We start from the raw sequence: 23,398 nt of genomic DNA, 5'->3' as shown, positions 1-23,398 counted from the left end.
TTTCCTTAATTTAAAAAAATCTAACCATTTCTTTCAAAAGTTTTCGTCGAAGTTTAGTCACTGACTACAGCTTTCTCGTACTTTCAAGACACTTCCCTTTCTGAGTAGGTCAGACACACTGGCCACATACTTGTCACAACAGATCCAAAACAAGGTTTCATTTCATCCACGACAGGGAGCTTTCTGCGACTCCCAAACCTAACTTGAACACACGATTCTAGAAGTAACCATAAAATAATTAGCCACGGAATGACTTCTTACACTAACAGTACTTTTTCCCTTTTCCAGCCCACGTAAGTCTAACACCACGAAGTTGTCTTTTTGCTTCATTTTTACTATGGGAATTTACTTACTCAGAATTCCCAACAACTTTTTGAGAGTACCTGAGGTTTCTATAAACTTCTCATTGTTATTGGTTAAAATGTTTTAGAGAAAAAAAAATGATGGACATGATCTTGTTACCAGCACTGAAGAGAGCACAGGGCACAAATGGGGCACTTGAATAAAGTGAATACCGCCCAGACTAATGAGATAGACCTTCATTCCCGTCCTATTCCATTTACTTTTATTTACAAATCGAGCAATATTTTGTGTTAGAGAGAGAGAGAGAGAGAAAGATGCATTCGCTCTTGTGCTTCTGAGAGACCTGTAGTTTCTTAAGATTTTTCAGATGATAAGTGCTGATTTTTTTTCTGCTCTCCTCTTCAAGTTCCTCAACATTCTAGAAACCTTCATAACCTGCTCTTAATTGGAGGACAGAAGAATCTTCAGAGTTCTGCCTCAAAATGATTCCAAACAATGATTAAGCCTACAGTTCAGATCCAGTGCCCAGAAAAGCCATTTGTGGTTGTCTTAATTATATCAGGCTCTATCTCCCCGAACCACAGCCAAGCTACTTTGTTTCCTACGTGAGGCTGGTCACTTTTTAGTCCCCTTTTAATTTGAGCTTATACTCTAGATGTCAAGAAGGTGTTGCTCACTTGTATTAACACCCCTCCAACGTCATGACTTTTTTCCTTAAAAACGAAAACTTGAAAGCTTGTGACATTTTTTAGAACTTCTAGAAATCTCTCAACTGCACCAGCACAATTTAAGGCAGCTTCTCAACCTCTCTCTCCCTCGCTCTCTCCCTCCTCCTTGGTCTTCTCCCCCTCTCTTTCTTCACTTCCTTCTGTGATTTTATTTGGTTTGGTTTTCCTTTGATTTGTCTAAGCAAAACAAAAGCAAAACAACCTTTAGCACAATGGATATATTTTGGATGATCAAGATCATCCAAGTTAGAGGCTTTGGCGTCTTGTCCTCCTCTGCTACTCATTTGCAGCCTGGCTCTAGGTGAACTTCTAAACCTCTCTATATGATTCATCTGTCAACCCGGAGGAATTCCCCCCCCCCAAATTCTTAATAGCATCCCCCCCCCGAGGTACTGCTATAATGAAATAATAAATATAAACCTGTTGGTAATCTCGAAGTGCTTTCTACACGTAACAGTAAAGGCATTTCTCTGGTGCCTTAACCACTTAAAAGTAAGATTCGCATCGGCCAAAACATGGGTTAAGAGTGTTGTGTATCTTGTGTTTATGAAAGTGAAAAGTTGGATGATAAACTCGGAATAGCCGCCGCCCAATGACATAAACCAGGGAATATGTGTGCAGTGGAAGGCACCCATTTGCGAAAAATCGGGAGCCTTCCCCTACGGTGGAGAATACAGTTCCACTTTACACCAATCAGAAACTGGGATTTCCCGGGTTGATGAAACTCGAGAACCATTTACTTGGTGGCTTTTTGAAACCTAATTGACGTAAGTTATGCAAATTTGCAATATGAATTTTGAGCATGCTTTAGTCTTTGGGTTGTTAATGCTCCTTCCTTGCTTTCTCTTCTCTCCCTCCCCCTCGCAGGGCGAAACGACTCCTTTCTCCTGGGCAGCCCTACATGGGAAATTCAGGTCTCTGCTTACAACAGAACCTAGGGAAGATTTGTGACAGATGGGGCTAAGTCACAAACTTGCAGCCTAAGGCGGAATCTGTAGAACTTTCCAGAGTGTGCCCATATTTACCTGATCAGAGAGAAAAGAAAATCTGCAGAGGAAGCTGAGCCTGGCTGCTTGTCATAGCTGACACAGAGCCATCTGCCACAAACCTGTGGCGGCTTCAGATCTCCCATCCCTGCCACCACCCCAACTCAAATTAAATACAGATTCCCAGAGACGTTATGATGGTTACACATGTCCTCGGCATCACATGGAGGAGACTGTTCAAAAAAAAAAAAATATGTGGCCTGTTGTATAACCGCACTCATGTATCCCATATGTGGTGCCACATTGAATTTCCGGTTGAATCCGTTTTTATCCTTTGTACTGGATGACATGGTGCCTGAATTCTTTCTTTCTGCCGACGCGATGGCAGCCAAACTGCAGCTTCAAAAGCTCGCGCTTGGCTGGGTTTCTGCCCAGGTTGCCAGGTTGTCGTGGAGCCTCCTGGTGTCCTTGCTGGGCCGGGGCGTGAGCGGGGGCCGGGGGGCTCGAGCACGGTCATCCCAGCGAAGGGACGATGCTCCGGCACCAGGGGGCTGTAAGTGAGGGTCTTGATAAGGGACCCGGCAGGTAGTCCCATGACTCACTGAGTCTCACTGGCATCTCACGGATTTAAAGTTGCGAGATAAACAGCTGTCATTCGGACAAACATGGGAAACACACTCGGTGGGGCCACCTCGCCCAGAAAATGAACACTGAGATACTTGCTTTAATTTTTTATTTTAATTTATTTTCCTCCCCCCGCCCCCCGCCGCCCCCGGGGATAAAAAAACCCAGAGAAATCAAAATACCTCTACCAAAGCAATGATTTTGATATAGTTTCCCTCAAAAGTATTTGCATCCAGCTACAAATATAATCTTTTCAAGATAAATCACTTGTGATTCCAATAGTCAAGCTGCTGTATTTGTTGATATAAAGATGTTTTTGGAACAGCTAGATTGTAAAATAAATTTTTAATAAAGTGCCTACTGCAATTTTTAATTAGCATATCTCATTTATGTGTAAGAGTGTACATGTCTCTGTATGTTTCTCACCGAACGCTCTCTCCTTGTGTCAGAGACAGCGAATACAATTGTCTCTTTTCCGGATGTACGAGGATCTGTTTTGCAAATGTTTGTAAGATATTATGACATTTCCAAGATTTTCTTTGCATTCTGGAAAGCAGGAGGTAAACATTTGTAGTCATTAAGGTAAAGTCTGTTGATAAACCATCTTCTGTTTACTGACAGGTAAATTGTAACTTTCCTAGCTTTTGAAAGGAATAACTTTTATACACTGCGGAGAGTGGGGAACAGCCAGGGAGAGGAGGGAAGACAGGGGCCAAGCGCGGCCTTCTGGCTTCCAGAAGGACTGAGTGGTCTAGCAGGCATCCGAGATAGAGCAGGCGATGACTCAGAAGTCCAGTGGGGGCCCATTTGACAGGCGGCAAAATCGTCAGCAGGAAACAGATCGAGGTCAGGGAGCCAGATGGAGGCCTCAGGATAGAGGCAGTCCTGCAGGTCAAAGAAAGGAGGAATTCAGAATCCATCAGGCCTGGGAATTTAAAAGCAGGAAGAGTAAGAAGCAGAAATAACAAGCCCTATCTTTGCAGATAGTCCTCTCCGCAAGCAGCGTGAGATCCGTAACGCGTGGTGGGACATCGCAGCACTGGCTTCGAGTCCTATCAGTTGTGGGGAAGTCACTGAACAGATTACCTCCTCACCCAAAAAACAAAGGGCTCAGGGATCATTTCAGAAGTGCCTTCCAGTCTGAGACTGGGGAACCCGGAATCTCTCAGGTGAGCTCCTTTTGAAGTGCACACGTGAAGATGTAAATATGCCTGACAGGTTCCTAGACTCTTTGGCCAGGGTTTATCATCGAATGAGATGAACTAGACCAGTAAATTGGCCTCAGTCAGAAGAATGCCATGTCACAGTGATGTCTTCTCAAAATAATAATATAATCTCACAGCCAGGAAACGGTGTTTAGTTTACTGGGTTGTACTGTCCTGAAAATAATGGTCTCCCATTTTGTAGAAGACGTGGTTGAAAGTTACCTGTGTATGGAGGTTTTTTTCCCCGTATGCCCATGAACTCAAGTCAGCTTTTGCCTTTAGCTGTATTCCTTCTAGAATAAAAATTTACATTCAAGGTGTCCCTTCTTAAAAACTGCGCTGTCAGACTGGGTATTAGTGCACATAAACAATAAAGAGCTCCGTAAATGTGTAATTCTTAGCATTTGAAAACCTGAAGTGTGTGCGTGTCTGTGCGTCGTGCGCTCCTCAAATCCATGATACGGTGGGATGGGATGTTATTAAGTTAACCCATGTTTCATTGAAGTCACAGGATAATTGCAAATACAAGCTGACTTTTTAATTCCTATTTCCCTTACTTTGAATAAAGAGATCGAACCCTCCCATTATTTCTTATTTTGAGTATGGCGGTTGAAGATTTTGATCTTTCTTTCTTTTTTTTTTTAAACAGTCAGTTCTGTTGATTTTATTCTTTTAAAATAAATCACTAAGCCAATTTCAATTTTAATTGTTTTAAAAGTCTGCTCGTTATCAAGACCTTGGTACGGTGTCCAGAATGCTTGCCATGAACTCACCTAATCTGTGTTTCTGGCTAGGTGTTTCTGTAATAAATAGCAGGGCACCTAGCTCTTAATCTATTCACGTAAACCGTGTTGATCGGGCATGGGTCAGGAGACCTTTCTCAAAAAAAAAGCTCGTGATTTAATAAGCAGCCTTCAGATACGGCTAGGTTTCAATGCCCTGCTGTGGCTCTCAAGTCTGTAGACACGCCACATGAAGATGGCAGCAGAATCAGTAAGCCGATGGAAACTCGCAGCCGTGGAGGGCTGTACAGATTCATTTCAACACCTTGAAATGCATCTGGAAGCAAAGATTTCATTTTATGTTGAAGGTGTTAATTATATTTGATATTTTTAAAAGTAAAATCTGTTTTTGAGAAAGCATCTGCTACCCAGAAATATTATGAGCCACAATAAAATTTTCAGTTAAGTCTCAAGATACTTTCTGCGGGTGATAGAATCAGTTTTCAAATGATAGTCCTTGCTGTCTCTTAATGTTGACATATCCTATGAGTGTCATTCTTCTATTGACTATTGACAGGTATCGCCCTGAGTGCCTTTCTGTTTCAGTGGTGAATTGGGTGGTCTTTGGTATCAGACTTGATGCTTAACAATGAAGAGGGTATATTATAAACCACTGACAGGTTTCGTTTTAAAATCTGAATTGAGATATGGGACAACTAATGGCTTCTATATACCAGACCCTCCCTTCAGTGCTGTTCATTAAAATATGACTGGGAAAGTCTAAAAACACGCAAATAATTCTACATGCTGCTCAAAGCTATGTATATTGGTGATTAAGATATAACAACAACAACAAAAACCATGGGGGTTTACACCAAATTTACAATAAATGTTAAGTCAGAGAAGTGATAGTAGAAATTATAGACACGTAACGGGGAGAGGCACATTCTCGCAGTGGCTGCTGGCTTATTTCTAGAGCGGGGTCATCCTACCCAAAGGCCATTTGTACTTTTTGAGTTTTCACATGTCTTACATGTTATTATTGGATATGTCTTCTGATAAGAGCTATAAATACTTTGGTTAGTTTTCCTACTTTGCCTTCCTTAACATTCCTTGACTCTAGACTGTTGATCTGGTCAGAAAACCATTTCCCTTCAGATGGTTGGAGAAACTGCCCTAACTGCCAGTTTTGCATGAGAAGACTTTCCCCTCAACCAGGAGCCCAGGACTTACCCTGAATCCTGAAACAAATCATACTTTGAAAACGGCTGACTTGATGATCCCTGGGTCCCTTTTTCCTGGGGCTACTGACCACCACTTCTCATTAATTCCTATAACGTTACAAACTCAACATGGAAAACCATAGTTCTGTAAACTCCCTTTTGAAAGATAATGAGAAGAAGATAAAGGGAGATGTTACATGAGCCAGTCTTGACATCCTGGAAAATTCAAGCTGTGTGGTGCAGCACAGAGCTGTCTGAGCTCCTAACCACACTCCCCGCCTCCCGTACTGGTGCCCGTTCCCTTTCTTCCTCAGTGACAGGGTCAGTTGCCCAACTCTGTCCTTCCTTGGAATCCATGAGAAAGAGCTTCTTCCCTCATGTTTTTGGAATTCCCTAGCTGCATAGGAGGTACGTATGACTTCAGGGAGTGGGACCCTTGCTCACCCTACAGCCCGTTTTGCTACAGTGGAATTTGGGGTCAGTGTCTTCAGGGATCCTCCTATTATCATTACCTAAATGATTCCCTCTTCTCTCTTGCAGCTCTATGGTTATGAGTTTCAACCCTAAGACAGGATCATAATTCTTCTCATAAACGGATAGAAGGAACTGATGATTCGTGGGAGATGATCTAAGAGGCTTTGTTTTACTCTCCTCAATTACTGCATTTAAACAGTGGACCTAAGGTGATGTGCTGGAAGCCACTTCTGGGAATGCTTGTGTGATACCTTTCTCCAAGAAGTTGAAATCCTTTATATTTAAAAATTTAATATTTCCATTATTTCCCCAATGAGAAAACCAAGGGATCCTATAATGGCACACTTAGGAGCCAGACTATGTTGTAGAAACAGAGACTTGTTGTATAAGCCTCCCTCCCATGGGAGATAATGTCCCCGTCACCCGTGTGTCTTTCAGGAAGCACCAAGGTCAGTGAGCATGACTGCTGGACCCCTAGGCAAGGGAGTGCGGAGGGTAGCAGGGGGATGCTTCATGACCCACATGGCTGGTCTTAAAAAGAGGCATGAGAGACCATGCCGTGAGGCCAATGTTTTAAGTGTCTGGATTATTACTATTATTGCACAGGCCTCAACAGCCACCATGGGCCTGCCACTCCCTGTGGTCTTTCCACTCAGCTGCCCTTATACCCGTAACTTTCCTGGCCCTCCTGGTCAGCATTTGTTTTTGAAGCCTGTGGGGAGACTGAGGCCCTAACAAGAAGCCGAGTTGCCGTGGCTCCCGTGCCAGTAGAGGCAGGTCTAGAACAACCTCGGGCAGAAGTCAGTCCAATTGGTCGAGACCACCATCCCTTAAAGGAGGAGAAGAGGCAAAGCTCTCTCTCCACCCTCTTCCCCTCTTTCCTCCTCCTGCTGCCCTTACCAGCAGAGGGAATGTGGATTAATCAGTTGCCAGGACCTGTCCATAGACTGGTTTTGTGTCACTCGTGGTCGCATTTGTATTCCAAGTGGCCACAAGGGGAAGAATGTACAAGAATCCATTCCCGGTACTGAAAATCTCAGACTGTGGCACGTGCAAGCCTTCGGACAGCCGAACCTTCCCTGTGGCCTTTGATGACATACGGCGGTGACGGTCCTCCACGCATCGAAGGCTGGCCCTTCGTGCGGCCCCCACGATCTCACCGGTTGCAAAGGGCCGAGGACAGAGGGAGCAGGTGCATGGGCCGCAGGAGCACCTTTACTTGTGAAGCAAAGGAGTGCTTCCTCTCATCCCAAATAGATAACCCAGAAATTACATCCTGAAACTTATTTCCCCGGAAAGAAAAGGAAGGGGAGGGATAACTGCAAAAGAAGATCCTTCTAATATGGTATTAGACTGTAATTCATAGGGAAATTTATGCCTGAGATATGAATTTCTGAAAATAGGGGTTTTTTTTCAAAGGAAACACTGACACATCCTTAATTATAGAGTAATAAATACCAATGGTATATTATCTTCTGATATTTCCTTACACAGATCTCAAAGCATGCAGCTGTTTTTGAAAACTGATAATCAAGTACAATATCAGTATATCACATCTTGTGCTTACAACACACCCTTCAACCAGACAACCTCACGGAGCCCGAAACAGTGAGTCCGGGGCTGCTCATAGCACAAGCCTAACTGAACCAATTAGCCTCGAATCGTAACGTTAAGAATCACAGTCGCACCGAGGTGCCTGTCCTTGCCAGGAAAAGGCAAAGCGCATGCCAAGGGAAAAAGCCTCTGCTTCAGGATCATGGAGGCAGCTCTCAAAAGCCAGCATAACTTAATGATCAATCAGAAAAATCTAGAGCAGTAACTCCTTAAGTGAAGGATACATAAAAACTGTACAAAGCATTAATAGTGCATGGGGAGGTAGAACAGGATTTTATCAGAAAGTATGAGGCTCTTAGAAAGCTCCATGGGCTGCTTCCAATCCAGGCAGCAAAAGACAGACAAACATGGTCAAAGAAAAGTACGTGGACAAACGCGGGGGGCAGGAGAGGAAATGAAGGTTACACAAGGCCAATGTGATTCAGAAGGAAAGGGAGGGAGGAAAGCCGAAGGAGCCAGCTGCAATTACTAAATGTTACATTAGCAAGAGCTGAAATTGAGAGGGGGAGGTCTGGGTATTTTACTAAGTGGATTAACGTCCTCTTCTTTGGGTGTCTGAAGTTGCAGATTTTAATTTATTTGGTGCAGGGTTTTATTGTGAAACTCTTAATGGGGTGGAGGGATAAACAGGGACAATTATAAACAGAGAGTAGGAAAGGGGAACATGAAATGGTGTTTTTTTTCTTTTTTTAATAAATTCAACTAAAATAAACACAGGGTTTGAAGCTATGGACAAAGGTAAATAGTCAACAAAATATTTATTTAGTTGACTGTGATAGCACTCAAAGGAGAATTAGAGGTACCTACAAAAAAAAAAAAAAACCAAGAGGACAAAACGCCCCCTGAAATGTGTCAAGCCAAGGATTTTCAGTGGCTTAGGGGCTCTCCTTTCTCCACCCGTTTAAAAAAATAAATCATAACTTCGGCATTTAGAAACCTAGTCATGAACATCATTTATTAATATAAACTTAATCCTGTGCTGTTCTTTGGTGGGTGGTAAAAACATGAACTAAACAACTGGCCTAAAACACGATGATTCTCTCAAATGCTGGGAAGCTATAAGGAAAGAGAAACTCCGGCTGTGTATGCTCTTTCACCTTCTTTATTTTACTGGAAGGATAAAGTCAAAAGGTGGGGAGGGCAGAGCCAAAGCACATGAGGCCTAGAAGAAGCTTGCAGGAGATTTTTAAAGTTTTCCTAATCGTGTACCAGAAGAGGAGATGGGCTTGGGACCTAGTGTGATTTCTATCCTTTTTTGACTCTGCTAAACTACTAACTACCACTTCTGGGGAAGGTGGGAAATAAGGAAGGTTCTGTGCTTTCTGCAACTGAAGAGACCAGGGCAGAAACTTAACCGTGTCCCCACCCTGAGGGTAACTGTCCTGTGGCTGGCAACCAGTCCCCCAAAATTCTGGGTTCAAGCATTTGAGGGGCTGATAACATTAGGAATCATTTAAACTGAAGGTATGGATCAGCAGGTATTTATTTGAGAATCACTGACATGCAGCTCTGGAGCTTGAGCGCAGAGAGCGTTATTTGGGGTGTGGGCAAATCACCTCTCTGGAACCACATGAAAAGACACTTTGAAAAGAATTGTAGAATGCTGGGGGGTGGGGGGTGGGAATGACCCTGGCGAAAAATACGAATGAAAAAAAAATGGAAAAAGATCCTCTACAGAGAGGAAGATGCGTAAGATGACCCAACAAGGTGGCCTTGTTGCCTTCCACCTGCTGCATCAATTCTATCAGTAAACAGATTCCCAACAAGGAGGCGAAGGTCCATGTCTAAAGGTAACGCAACAACCGGAGGGAAGAAACACAGAAGAGGACCTGGCGGTGGGACAGGGTGGCCCCCAGAGGTCACCTAACTGCAGGGTCAGAAAGGGGGGGGCGCAGAACTAGAGCTTTGTGCTGTGAGTAGATGCTGGACTCAACACTTCTCCATGGATGGAGAAGGCCGGCTGTTGCGGGGTCACCGCCGGTTCTGGGATGCTCCTTGACAGCCAAGTCCTGGAACCACACACCTCTCCCCTTTTTCCCCTGGAGCTGCAGGGCCAAGGTGGGGACCTGTGCTCTCTGGTGCTGGCTGCCTTGTTCCCTGCCTTTCAGGCGGCTTGGCTCTTCCCCTGCATTTCCCAGGCTGTGATAACAGGCCAGGAGAAAAAAAAAAAAAAAAAGAATCCACAAAACTGAAAAACAAAATGTGTGTGTGCGCGCGTCTGTGTGCGCGCGAGCGTAGGATTTCGGTGGAGATCGTGAATTGCAACACTCTAAGCACCAAATTTTGAGACTTAAAAAGTATGAGCAATGGAGTTTTGAGGAAGCAAGATGTGCTGGAGCAGAGTAATCATGGTCCTGGGGGGGGGGGGTCCCCAGGAGCTGGGCAGCAGCGCCTGTCCTGGAGCGTGCAGCTGCGAGCCGGCCCCAGGCCCCAGGCCCCAGGCCCCGGGGGCGCGGCCGCCTGCACCTTCCCTTGGCACAGATGGGGGGGCCGTTCCCACCCTCGGCGCTCCGAGCGCCCCTCGGCCGCAGCCGCCAGCTGCCACACGGCAGGTGCACGCCGGTCCCGGGCTGCGGGGCCCCGCCGCTCGCTCCCCGCGCTCCGTCGGGCCGCGGCCCGGCCTGCGCTCGCCCCCCGCCCGCCCCGGCCCGCCCCGGCCCCGGGCTCCGAGCCCCGCACCGCGCCCCGCCAGCGACCCGGCCCGAGGGCCACGCGGAGGTCACCGGGTCGCCGCCCAGCGCCCGCCCCCGCCCCCGCCCCTACTCCAGCCCCCGCGCGCACCCTCGCCCCCACCCCCACCCCCGCGGCCCCGCCCGCCCCGCCCCGCCCCGCGCGCTCGCACTCCCGCGCTGCCCCGCTGGCGCCCCTGCTCCCCCCCTGCCCGCCCCGACGGGCACCCAAGTGGCCTCCCCGGGTGGCCGGGCCGTCCCGGGGGAGGGGGGGCCCGTCTGTCCTCCGCGAGGACGCCCGGAGCCAGACAGGGGGACTGATCGCCGCGCCCCCTCCCCTTGCGAACGGGAAGGTCACCCGAAGCCAGAGCCCGAGGGGGGAGCCGGCCGGCCGCGGAGTGCGCCCCCGCCCCTTGCGCCCCCGCGCCCCCGCCCCTGCGCCCCCTGCGCCCCCCGCCCTCTCCCCCTGCGCCCCCGCCCCCTGCGCCCCCTGCGCCCTCTGCGCCCCCCACCCTCTCCCCCTGCTCCCCGGCTTGCTCCCCCTGCGCCCCCTGCATCCCCCGCCCGCTCCCCCTGCGCCCCGCCCCCTGCGCCCCCTGCGCCCCCGCCCGCTCCCCCTGCGCCCCCTGCGCCCCCGCCTCTCGCACCCCTCCCGGGACCCCCCTGGGGGTGGAGGCGGAGCCGGGAGGGGACACGGCAGGAGCGGAGTGAGCAGGAGAAGGGGCGCAAGCCCGGCTGGCCTGCGCTCACCTGCTCACTCGCATGAAGTTTCTGAGAAACCTGGCGGTGGAGCTCCGAGGGCCGCCCTCCCCTCCTCTCGGGAGCCTCCCCGCCCTGGGACGGTGCATCACTCGGGTTGATCAGGTGCAGACATTAGACTCACGTGCATAAGGGAGGGAAGTGCCCCTCGTCCCGGGCTTCGCCTATTCCAGGCGGGACGGCGTGTTTCCTGCCTGGTGCCCCCCACACACCACGCGCGCTAACGGCCCCCAGGACAGGAGCCCCTCACCTGGGGTGCTGGTGACCTGACGTGGCATCTGCCTCCCAGGATCCCCCCCCCCCCCCACCGCTGCTGGAGATATTATTCGAGGTGCAGGCTTGCAAATATGAGGCGGGTGGGCGGGTTGGTTGGTTAAAATGTGAGAAAAGCAGCCCAGGGGTGCACCGAGGTCCCCGAGGTGGGCCTACAGGAGCCTCCCCTTGGAAGGCTGAACACGAGCACTTGGGAAGTGCATGGAGAACACACTGTCTGTAAACAATGATAATCAGGGCCTTGGAAAAAAAATCATAAAACTGATTGAAATATCTGATTCATTATTTATTCATCACAGCCTAACTTTGCAAATCCAGGAACAGTGTTTGAAAACCCAAGTGCCTTCTATTTTGCACATCGACTCAGCAGATGGGTCTCCCTTTCAACATGTAGCGAAAGGGTTAAAGCTGTAATTTTTTAGAAAAGTATCTCAGGAAATGACATTAAGATCTGATATATTTCCCTTTCTTTCTGGCAATAATCTGCCCCCCCCCCAAGAAAAGATACACGCTTATTGATATGATGATCATGTTTCTCATTATGAGTACAAGTGTCAGAACGATTCCTGTTTGTGCAAGTGTTTTTAAAGCTGCGAGGACACTTTCACTACCATGAAAGCTGACAGCCAATGAAGGAGAACTTCTTTTAACTCCATAATAGCAGGTTACATAGTAAATGAACGCCGATGGTCAAATAACCAATTATGGTATAAATATCCGTTGTTTACAGAGAGGTGTTAAATGAGCCTTTGGAGTACAAAGGATTAGGCCCATCTCAGCTACCACTTGTTCTCCAACCTATTATGTCTTTCCTTAGGAAGGCCAGTGCCACTGTAGGTAATATGCACACAGAACATACTTCTCTATGTTGATTTTAGTTTGCTTTATTTCAATGCACACTGTTGTTTACTTTTTAAAATTTAAATAAATGTCAGCATTGTATAATTTCTATGTTAACAAAGCAGTGAGCAAAATCCCTTGTATGTTTATAAAATATTATTGTTTAATTCACATAGTTTAGAAATTCCAAATGTTGAGAATAGGAAGGAGGCCAAATACCATCTGTTTATAACTATGATGCATCGTAATATGTGTACTTTTAAAAGGAGTTTGGTCAATCATGCCACTATTTTATCTGCTCGGAATATGTTGAAGATTTAAAATGTAATTTACAGGATTACTTTTAGTGCGTTGCATCCAACTGTGAGTTGTAAAGGAATCCGTCTCTTCTGTTTTTCTCAAATTAATCATGTAACAGCCCCAATTAATGGGGGCTGTTAAGCGGGTCACTTTTTGCTTAGCTCCAGAATTCTTCTAACTTTGGCTCCGTCCACTTTCTTGATGCTGATAAAAACTCCAAGGACAAATGAAACAAAACACTCCTAGCTGTGTCTTTCTGCCAGGAGATAGTCACTTAGAATGGGAGGCCGGGGATGGTAGCTAATAATTAGCTAACATCAGCCCTGAGAAATTACCTGTGAAATACCCTTTGGTTCTGGTTTGAAAAACAACACTTGACACTCCCTGTTCTAAAATAGTACGTTCTTGTCATGGGGACTTCGGATTTAACTTACCTTTTATTTCGAATGCATCTAATTGCATACCCTGTAACAAAGGGAGTACACTTACTTGCCATAGATGAGCAGGTTTGGAGGTTTTTTTAGTTACAAACTCAAGTTATCCAGTGAGAAATGCTCCCTTCCCTTACGAGCTAGAGAAACTCAGCAACTGAGCCTCCAGTGCAGGGCCGACGTTGTGTTGAAGGCCAGAGGTGGCTTCAGCGTCTTAGGCCATGAGTTCTCTTTCTCAAGGAGGAGGAACCAAAAACTCAGATGTCCTGATAAAGTTTGAAAATGTGATTAAAAACACGTATTAGCAGACGATGGTTGCTGGATTGATTCTTTTTGGCAAGGTAGCATCAGTAAAAAGCTACCCCTCGAAATGCTTTTATAGACAAACACGTGCAAAAATATGAAAACACACTCCCAAAGAGCTGGGCATGTTCTGGATGTTTTACTTCTCAGTTGAGTGTTCCACGGGTACTCTATAATGTGGTTTCTCTGTGCATTTAATGATAACTGTTTTCTCAAACATTTTAGTTTTAGCAGCTTTAATCTAAAATTCTATCAACCAAGAATCTTACTTACATATAATCAAGAACGTTAAGAATACTTTAGCCCGGTAAGCAAACTGATCTATACATAACATTTTTTTTTTACATTTGTCTAATTGTTGCATTTTAAAAGTCTATTTATTGTGTCTCTGGTCAGACTTTTTTTTTTTTTCTCTCCCAAATAATGAATCCACTGGGTCTTTATGTTAAAGAGATATACTCAGGCCTGTTTTCCTTGGAGTTAAAAGAAGAAAATGCCAGACTCTTTTTTCTTAAGTAGTAGCTCAAGTGGACAGAGTAAAAGAGACAGTACGAAAAAGCGAGAAACACGGGGGATAAAGGGAAGAAAAATTGGAGAAAGTATAGGGAAAGGAGGTAAGAGAGCAGACCCTAGAAGTGCAATAGAAGAGGCTCATCACAAAACTCAACATTGCTTGAGCGCCATAAGCCGTAATCCTTAAAAAGCATCATCATTTCCGAGTAAAACCTAGACTGTTGCATTCAGATATTAAGCAGCTAAGGGAAACTCTTAAGTGAAGTTCGATTGATACTCGTGGATCAGTTTTTCCATTCAAGTCCAACCTTCTTAAGCGAAGCGTGTGCTAGATACCCACATTTTCACTGCGGGAGACAGAGAAAGGGCAATAGAGGCATTCTTTGCTTTTAAGACATTAACAGTCGAGAAGCAAGCCATGGATACATAAAATAAATGAGACTATGTATAAGCATCATTATATGCTACATACTGGACAAGTGAAAATAAAGACCATTTTATTTAGACATGCTTTGCTTCTGAGTACCTTGGCTAGCAGTGAATTTCTAAACGAGTTAAGCAACTCCTTAAATGCACAAATCCTTTGGAGCTCGATGAGTCTAATGAATTGTGGTAGGTAATATAATCAAAACTGTAACTGGCATGTAGGTGCTCATTTCATGTTCCCTTTAGAGCTGACTTAGAACCATGGCGATGATCCACATGAGCACGTAAGTCATCGTATAGTCACGTTATCTTGACAACCCAAATCACTTAATAAAGTACACTTTAATAAGTTACCATAGAGCCCCGAAGTTAAGCCATATAACTTAATCAATACCGAGTGGGCATTTCTAGGTATCATATTTAAATTGAGTAAGAGATAAAAAGAAAAGAATTAAGAGTAAGAGAAACGTATGGGAAACTATTTGCTTCTTCCAGTTAACATAAAACATGCCAGAAGCTTTTCCTCATGTTGCTCTTTATGCAGAATTACTGACCCAGGGAGAAGTCAGATGAGGACTACCACTAAACAAACAATAAAAGCAGCAACAACAACAAACCTTGCTTGTTTAGGAGGAAAAACACGAAAAAGTAATAAATTCACCCATTTTAAGAATTAAGAAGAAAAGACATAAAATTTAATACACACAATAAATAATAAATATTCTTCAGTTTCACATGATGGCTAATTAAGGAAAAAAAGCCCATGTGAAAAATTCGGAGGAGAGACGAATAGAACAAGGTAATTAACTCTTTGCTCCTTCAGCCTTAAAGCAGAGAGAGCAGGGTGAGATTTCTTTTAAGTCTGGACCTCGGAGATCACACCGGCCTTTACAAAATAAAATGAAAGGAATCCGAGTAGCTCTGCAGCTCCAGCTCCCACCTTGCTTTTGGCCCTGCTCTGATGTTGGTGCCCCAACATGGTAGCCCCCTGAGTGATTTGTTCTTTGATGAAATTCCTGCCCAACAGATATCCCCACGGAGAGTCAACAACTGGGTTCTTCCTTGTTCTCTGGGCCCTCCCTTGACGGAATCAGCTCTCTGGTATCCGTCCTACCACACTCGGTTAGTCCTTGGGAGTTGAAGATGCATTTTTTTTTCACCTGTCATCTAATGTCATCTTTGTAACGTCCTCGTGATATAGGGAAACCATAGCTTTAGTCCCAAACTTCAGAAGAAGCAACTCAAAGTCACACTGCTAAGTACACAGCGGCGTTGGGACTCGGCAGGCGTACCACATGGTGACCAGTTTCTTCCTCTCCCTTAGACTGGCTTTCATATTCTGTTCTTCATTTGAATTGCGGTTATGGCAATAAATTACAACGGCAGTCTTTGTGCTTGGTAGAAAGAAGAGGGAAAAGGAGGAGGAGCAGGGGCAGAAGGAAGATGGGAAAGAAGACAAGACAGGAAGGGAAACAAACCAAAACAATCCCCACAGGGTGTCTGTGAAGTGGGGAAGGATACATCTTTAAATTGTTCCCCTTCTGCTTGCAAAGATTACCGGGAAAAGCACTTCCTAAAATTTGTACCATATAAAGGAAAAGCTAATTCCAAAGCTATCACAGTGCTTTGTGCTTTAAAGGATGGAAATCTGAAGTAGATGATCCACTGACAGAGCTCCTTAATGAGTTCTTGGATATGCATGAGTAGGCCACAAGCTTGATTTTGAGCACAAGATGGAGAAGTATTTGTATAAGAAATTAATAGAAATTTGGAGAAATTGAAAAATACGGAAAAAAAGAAGAAAAATACGAAAAAAAAACCCCAAAAAACAAAGGAAAACCCAAAACACTTGACAGAGAGGAAAAGAAAATGGTCAAAGGATGGAGGGACATAAGCTATTGCCTTAAAGATAACATAGCCAGCAACAAATCCCCCACAGTGGGATACAGTTGATTATGATTTTTTTTTTTTTTTTTACTAAAGGAGTGTATGACACTCCAGTCCAGTCTAAGCTTATACTCCAATGTGTTCTCCATCTGTAACCCCAAGTCTCCACTGAGACTCTGAGACTCAAGATTGCCTTGATTTCGTTCCACATTTGGGGAAAGAAGGCATAGGGAAGGCAGACAGCGGTGACCCCGCAGAAGACATGATCTCAAATGAAGGCGTAGAATAAGGACAAGAGATGATTAGGAGAAATGAAAGTCATCTTAGAATGAATACTAAGAAACAAGGAAACCCATAATACAGGAGAACTTGGGGGGGAAATGGCTAATTTTTCTGTCGTAGACACTTGACATTTTTAAGCAATTCGGCCTCTACCTAAGCTTTTGTTAGAATCTAAAGTTCTATTTAAGGAATATAAACAAGTATTTATTTATTTATTAACAAATCATAATTATTTCTGGATAAACGTAGTCAGGCCTGGGGATTGAATTTTGCCTTGAACAGAGGAACAAAAAGACAACATTGGAATTCCGGTCCATCCTACCTGGAGCAGCTCCACCAGACTATTTCCACCAAAAGAGAGCAGCTGGGTTCTGCTTCTTAACCTCCAGCCAGTGAGTCTCCTCTCAATCCCAAGCTCAAATGTCCAGCCTCCCTTTTATATGGTTCTCTATCCTTTTGGATTGTGTCCGGTGCAAAAAACCCCAAAGATCTGGGTCAACTGAATGGCTCAGAAGGAAAAATGATCACTTCAGACAGCTAGAAGCGTAGATATAGAGTGATTGCATCTTTCACTCTTCCATCCTGATATGGTCCCTTCTCTTTGACTGCAACTGCTCCCCTTATGTTCACAAAAGGGCTACAGCAATCCAGCCATCACTTTTTTTTTTACCACATCCTTCTTTCCAAACACAGAAGGGACATTTTCTTCCTTGAGTCTTTTTCTGCAATCAAGGCAAGCTTTTCCCAGAAGCCCCTTAGCATTCCCCATACACCTCATTGCATCCTGTATGCATACACTGGCATTGGGAATGGGAATGACTTCTATCAGTTAGGACCTAACCTTATGGGCAACTTAAGTATCTTTACATATTTCTAATAACTTTCAACCAAGAACTGAAAATGAAATGTGCTACTCTGTTCTGGCTTTAGATGATTTGCTTTTACTTTCAAAGTCCTTTTTTTTTTTCTTTCATTTTTTGTTAATGTATGCAAAAGAAAGACTTGGATTTTAGAAATGTAGTTTCTAATCGAGCATTTATTGACCATGAATTTCTCAGTGATAATTTCCCCAAAGTGTTTAATGTCTTGTTTTTATGTTTATTCATACATTCCTTTTTTGTTCACTCAGTAATTCATTTGGGCAGTGATTTCTTCTTTGATGATTCAAAACATTGTTATTAGGTACTCCATGTGTATATGGAAGGCGTGGGGCTAGTGAGAAAAAAAGTGTCAAACAGTATTTGTATAACCTCAAACCTAAGGTGTATATATATGTTTTTCATTTTATAATGCTTTTTAAGAAGGAAGCAATGGGATGAAAATGAGGAGTACGTGGACATTCCCAGTCTTTTCTTATCTTGCTAACGGTTTCTTGTGTTGAGGTGCATCCTGCCCTGAGAGTCCTGCTTTGACAGACAAGTTCCTTGGGGCTGTAGGCATGAGAAGAGGGCGGAAAGGGAGAGAGAACAAAAGTTCCAAAGGTTAAATCTGGGAGAGGAGGTTATCTTGACAGGAGACTGGAATTCCAAGACAGATGTAAAGGAGCAGAAGCAGCTGCCATGCATGAACCACTGGATGGGGAAGGCAAAAGGGGATTTTTAAGGATCTCTCTTCTCCTCATCTTCTTCAACAAAACAAATGAAGAACTTGAGTTATCCAGAAATTATTTTTGGGTGCTGCACTATTGTGTGTGTTTTTAGCCATGATGCTGTTCACACAGTTATTATTTTGCAGTTCCCAGGACTCTATTTCTCTAACTGATTGCAAGTGATGAAAATCAACTCATGCTAATCAGGCATAAAATTTGGCTTATGTGTCAAAAAGTCCTAGAAGATGATCTTGGGCCTTAGGAGAGAATTCTATGCTTAAGCACAGTCCTCTGGGATCTGATTCATTTCTCTCTCTCTCTTTCTCTCTCTCTCTCTCTCTCTCTAGATTGTCATCTGGATTGTTTTTGTTGTTTTTTTTTTCCCCTTCTAGAAGGCTACCTCAGTGTGGTGGGAAAGATGACTTGTATATTTCACATGCTCCTTACAGCCTCAGAAGAGAGAACCTATCATACCTAGCATCCAACTCAGACCCTGGTAGAAAGGACACTTAATCACCCTGCCTGGGTTACTTTCCCCGCACTTGTGGTAGAGAACTTCAGGAAACACAAGACGTAATTTCAGATGACCACACCAGTGTTACATTGGGATGGATCCTTCAGTTTATGTTAAAACAACAACAACAACTTACCAGCTATTGAGAAGAGGAATGAGTTGTGTGATAGAGTTAACATCGCATCTTTTGTGAAACAGATACTTTCTTGCTTGAGTTATTTATACGACTATCACAATACAGGGTAGATTTCCAACTTAAATTTGGATTTCTAATTGTCTTTTCAAATTTCTTTCAAAGGATTATACTCCAGGTTAACTTTGAAATGAAAGTAATTACACATGCAGGAAAACCTAGAGATAGAGCTATAAGACAGGATAAGTGAAGCTAACCCTCATCACTGGAGAAGGATACACTTGCATTTAAATGCCATCTAGAAACTCTCAAGTCCTTTGCAGACCCCCTAAGAAGGACAGGTCTCTACCATGAGATAAGCCTGTGTTTCCTTTAGTTATTAAAACATACTCAAAAGAATTGCCTGTCACATACTAGGCAGTACACTTGACATTGGAAACAGATTGTAGAATCTCCAAGCTAGAGAGGTTCATGCATTTGAAGGATTCTCATTTAGGTATCAAGTATCTGTTAAAACATATTTGTTGATTTTTATTGAAAAAAAGTTTTTAATTTCCAGGGATAAGAGAGTTAGTTATGGGAGGGGAATGTCTGAGTTTAACTAAATTGAAAGTGCAAATGGGACCCCAGTACTCCTTCTTATGCCTAAGACGTACACAACTGTTAAAGAAGTCAAGACCCACACCTGGGTTATGTACACGACTGGTCACTAGAATGTTGTATGTAACTGCTGGTGACACAAGTGACTCAGAAGATACTTTAGGCTCTGACTGTGAAGATTTGCTCATAATACAGAAGAAAGTGGTATATCTTTGTATAGACAAACTATTTGGATCATCTATTTTAAGTAAACAAAATAAAAATTTATGTACATACTCTTTAATTATGATAGATTGAATTATTTGCTTCCAATTCTTCCTTATCATAGGATTATACATTATATGCCCTTTTCCAAGTGACTTCACAGGGTAGCCTACTAGAGGAGGCAGGGTGCTCTCCCCAACATGTTGAATTCAGGTTTGGCTGTCACTTGCTTTGAACAATGAAAATGGGTGCAAATGACAGTATACCTATTTTAAGCTGAGACTCTTACAGGAATTGCATATGCCCTACACATGAACTTCTGTCCCTCACCAGGAGATACCATGGGCTGGGTAACTTGTATTCTAAGCAGAATATGGAGATACATGAATTAGACCTGAACCCAGCCCTCAGCCTGGAACCCCGAGCTGGGAATCTGAGTCTTATACAAGTGAATTACAGCAACTCACAAGCTCATGAAAGAAAAATAAAGGCTTGCTTTCTTTAAGTCACTGAATTTTGGAGTAGTTTTTTTTATGTAGCATTATTATACCAATAGCTGACTAATAGAGTAATATTTCTTTCCTCTCTAGGAGTGTTTTGAAATTGATGGTGCATCTAACAACTCATAGCATTGTAGGATCAAGGAAATTCACTAATTATACAGTTAATCATTTAATTAGAATTATAGGAAGTGGTACAAAAAGGATGCGAAGAGCACAAAACACAGAGACCTAATCTAATCTGAGAGTCAGGAAATGTTTCTCTGAGGAAGTGACATTGAGGCTGAGCTCTAGCGTTTGGCTAAGCAGAGTTGGGGGCAGGGAGAGAAGCATTCCAAACGAAGGGAACAATCTTTGCAAAGTCCTTAAGGTAAGAAAGAGAAGCTCACTTCTTAAGGAGAAGTATCTGGAAAGCAGAAGAAACAGGAAAATGCCAAGAGAATGGAGGTTGGTGAGGTTTACTACAGTATTATGGGCTGAACTATGTGTCTCCTAAACTTCATATATTGAAGTCTTACCACCCTGTACCTCGGGATGGGACTGTATTTGGAGATAGGGTGTTTAAATTAAAAAGAAGTTATGAGGTGGGGCCCTATATCAATCTGGCTGGTGTCTGTATAAGAAGAGAAGACTAAAACACAGATACACACACACAAATAAAAAATAAAATAAAACACACACACACACGAAGGGAAAATCATGTGAAGACTTGGGAGAAGGCAACCTTTTATAAGACAAGAGAGGCCCCAAAAGAAATCAACCGTATCAGCACCCAGATCTTGGACTTCTAGCCTTCAAAAACTCCAGAATTATGAGAAAATACGTTTCTGCTAACTAAGCCAGCTAGTCTGGCACTTGGTTATGGCAGTCTGTCTTAGTACATTCAGACTGCTAGAACAACAATACCATATATTGGGGGACTAACAGAAAACAGAAATTTATTCCTCATTGTTCTGGAGGCTGAGAAGTCCCAGATTAAGTGTCTGGTGAGATTCAGTGTCTGGGAAAAGCCCACTTTCTTTTCATAGACTGTCATCTTCTCGCTGTGTTCCTACATTATGGAAGGGGCAGGGGACATCTTTGGAAACTCTTTTATAAGGACACTAAACCAACTCATGAGGGCTCCATCCTCATGACCTAATCACTTCCGGAAGACCTCACTTCCTGATGCCATCACATTGGAGGTTAGGATTTCAACTATGAATTTTGGGGGGATACAGACATTCAGTTTTTTGTAACAAATTATATACACTACAAGCCTACTCCTAAGTACCATGCCCAGAAGTAGTAGCTGCTTAGTATATATTTGTTGGATGAATTAATGATGGAAATGAGTAAGCCATGTGAAATATAGCATATTAAAGGTTTAATTTTTTTTAATCTAAAGAGCAATAGAAGGTTATTGATGATTTTAAGCAGGAAAGTAAATTTATCAGATTGGTTTTAGCAAATTTTCTGTGGCTGCAGTATAAATAATGAATTGGAAGGGAGGAGAATTAGGAAGTTGTCACAACAGGCAAGGGAAGGACAGTGGTGGCTTACACTAAAGCAGGGACTGTGGAGATGGAAACAAGTGGATTAAAGACAAATTCAGTAGAAACATCAAGGGAGCTGGTTGGTTGGTTGGACAATGAAGGAGAAGGAGAGGTCAGGATGACTTTCTGGCTTGTGAAATTGAGATGGGAAACCCTGGCGGAGATCCAGATTTGTGAGGAAGCCCACTGGAACTCTTTGTGGCAAATTGAAATGCCTATGGGATGTCAAGAAGAGACTTCCAGTTACAGGATTATTACAGTGTAGATAGTCTGAAAATTCTCCCACCACAAATACTAAAATTCTAGATACAATAAAATAAACCCTCTTCGGTCTGTACTTGCCTTCACAAGACAGTAAGAAACATCACCAGGGACCAAAAGGAAGAGAGAACCGAGAGCCCACGTGGTAATGATATAAACTAACAAGGCAGGTGGTAAATAAGCTAGGGTAGATAAGGTGATGGTTATATCTCAGAAACTTAGGCACTTTCATTTTCATACTCAGAGATATACAGTAAACAAGGCCATGGAAATTCTGAAGGGAGATGAGGGAGGATGTTGAAACTGAAACTTACGTAAATCCCGTATCTTTTAAGGGCTACTCATTCAGTAAAATGGGAGACAGGAAATAATCTGCAAACTAGCAAAAAGAGCTAGTTTAGCCTTGGCGCAAGGTAGAAAATAAGCCTCCCTAGAGAATTTGTAAGCATAGACATGTCATGTAATTTATATGATTGAACACCAATCATCTGAGCTTGGTATTCAAATTGCATGGCTTCGGGGCAGCCCAGGTGGCTCAGGGGTTTAGCACTGCCTTCAGTCCAGGACATGATCCTGGAGACCCGGAATTGAGTCCCATGTCGGGCTCCCTGCTTGGAGCCTGCTTCTCCCTCTGCCTGTGTCTCTGCCTCTCTCTCTCTCTCTCTCTCTCTCTCTCTGTCTCTCTCTCTCTCTATGTCTCTCATGAATAAATGAATAAAATCTTAAAACAAAAAAAAAAAGCTGCATGGCTTCCAAGACTCCATGTTGAGATATCAGTGTAGTCCCAGCAGAAAAGAACTGAGAGCAAATCTAATGCTATACAACCTTATCCCAGGCCATATGTGATGTCTTCAGCTGAAGCCAATCAAAGATGAGCTCACCATTCAAAATTCCAAAACATACAAGGTAACAATCCACCTTGAGAGATTTAGGAAAGAGAAAAAAACAGCAGAATTATACTCACAGGAATTGCAGAACTATCAGATAATAAGAGATAACAATAATCAGAGAGACTGTAATACATACAGCTTTAAAATGTCCAAAGCATTAGAGAAATGGCTTCAGCTGAAGCCAATCAAAGATGAGCTCACCATTCAAAATTCCAAAACAGGGATCCCTGGGTGGCGCAGTGGTTTAGCGCCTGCCTTTGGCCCAGGGCGTGATCCTGGAGACCCAGGATCGAATCCCACATCGGGCTCCCAGTGCATGGAGCCTGCTTCTCCCTCTGCCTATGTCTCTGCCTCTCTGTGTGTGTGTGTGTGACTATCATAAATAAATAAAAATTAAAAAAAAATTAAAAAAAAAACAAAACAAAAAACAAAATTCCAAAACATACAAGGTAACAATCCACCTTGAGAGATTTAGGAAAGAGAAAAAAACAGCAGAATTATACTCACAGGAATTGCAGAACTATCAGATAATAAGAGATAATAATAATCAGAGAGACTGTCACACATATAGCTTTAAAATGTCTAAAGAATTAGAGAAAGAAAAATAAACG

The 23,398-nt window shown here is 43.7% G+C and overlaps 1 protein-coding gene and 1 long non-coding RNA gene across 24 annotated transcripts in view; one reads left to right on the top strand and one right to left on the bottom strand.

Moving 5' to 3' along the window:
- GTDC1 (glycosyltransferase like domain containing 1) overlaps nt 1-23,398 on the top strand; it is a 427,409-nt gene that overhangs the window by 384,288 nt on the left and 19,723 nt on the right. For 9 of the 22 annotated variants that reach the window (XR_012013267.1, XM_072789071.1, XM_072789074.1 and 6 more), the window contains 2 exons: nt 3,625-3,810; nt 6,332-7,736. Coding sequence is in view for 14 of the 22 variants with exons in the window: in XM_072789071.1 (XP_072645172.1) it covers nt 3,625-3,810; nt 6,332-6,358 (213 nt within the window). In the remaining 8 variants the exon portion in view is untranslated. Of the gene's footprint in view, nt 1-1,898; nt 3,015-3,624; nt 3,811-6,331; nt 8,820-16,844; nt 16,955-23,398 lie in introns of those variants that run through there. The other 13 variants (XM_072789086.1, XM_072789076.1, XM_072789083.1 and 10 more) reach the window with 5 other exon arrangements.
- On the bottom strand, nt 1,958-11,827 carry LOC140611956 (uncharacterized). Of its 2 annotated transcripts, none has more exons than XR_012013275.1 (2): nt 11,299-11,827; nt 1,958-3,526 (listed from the first exon to the last, which is right to left on the bottom strand). It is a non-coding gene; the product is annotated as an uncharacterized lncRNA (long non-coding RNA). The 2 variants fall into 2 exon arrangements; XR_012013276.1 differs by lacking the exon at nt 11,299-11,827 and adding an exon at nt 7,166-7,642.

This window comes from Canis lupus, chromosome 20, assembly GCF_048164855.1.
Source record: "Canis lupus baileyi chromosome 20, mCanLup2.hap1, whole genome shotgun sequence".
In the NCBI taxonomy this organism is placed as follows: Eukaryota; Metazoa; Chordata; class Mammalia; order Carnivora; family Canidae; genus Canis; species Canis lupus.
The sequence above is the reverse complement of the archived record's forward strand: the minus strand, read 5'-3'. Positions and strand labels throughout refer to the sequence as shown.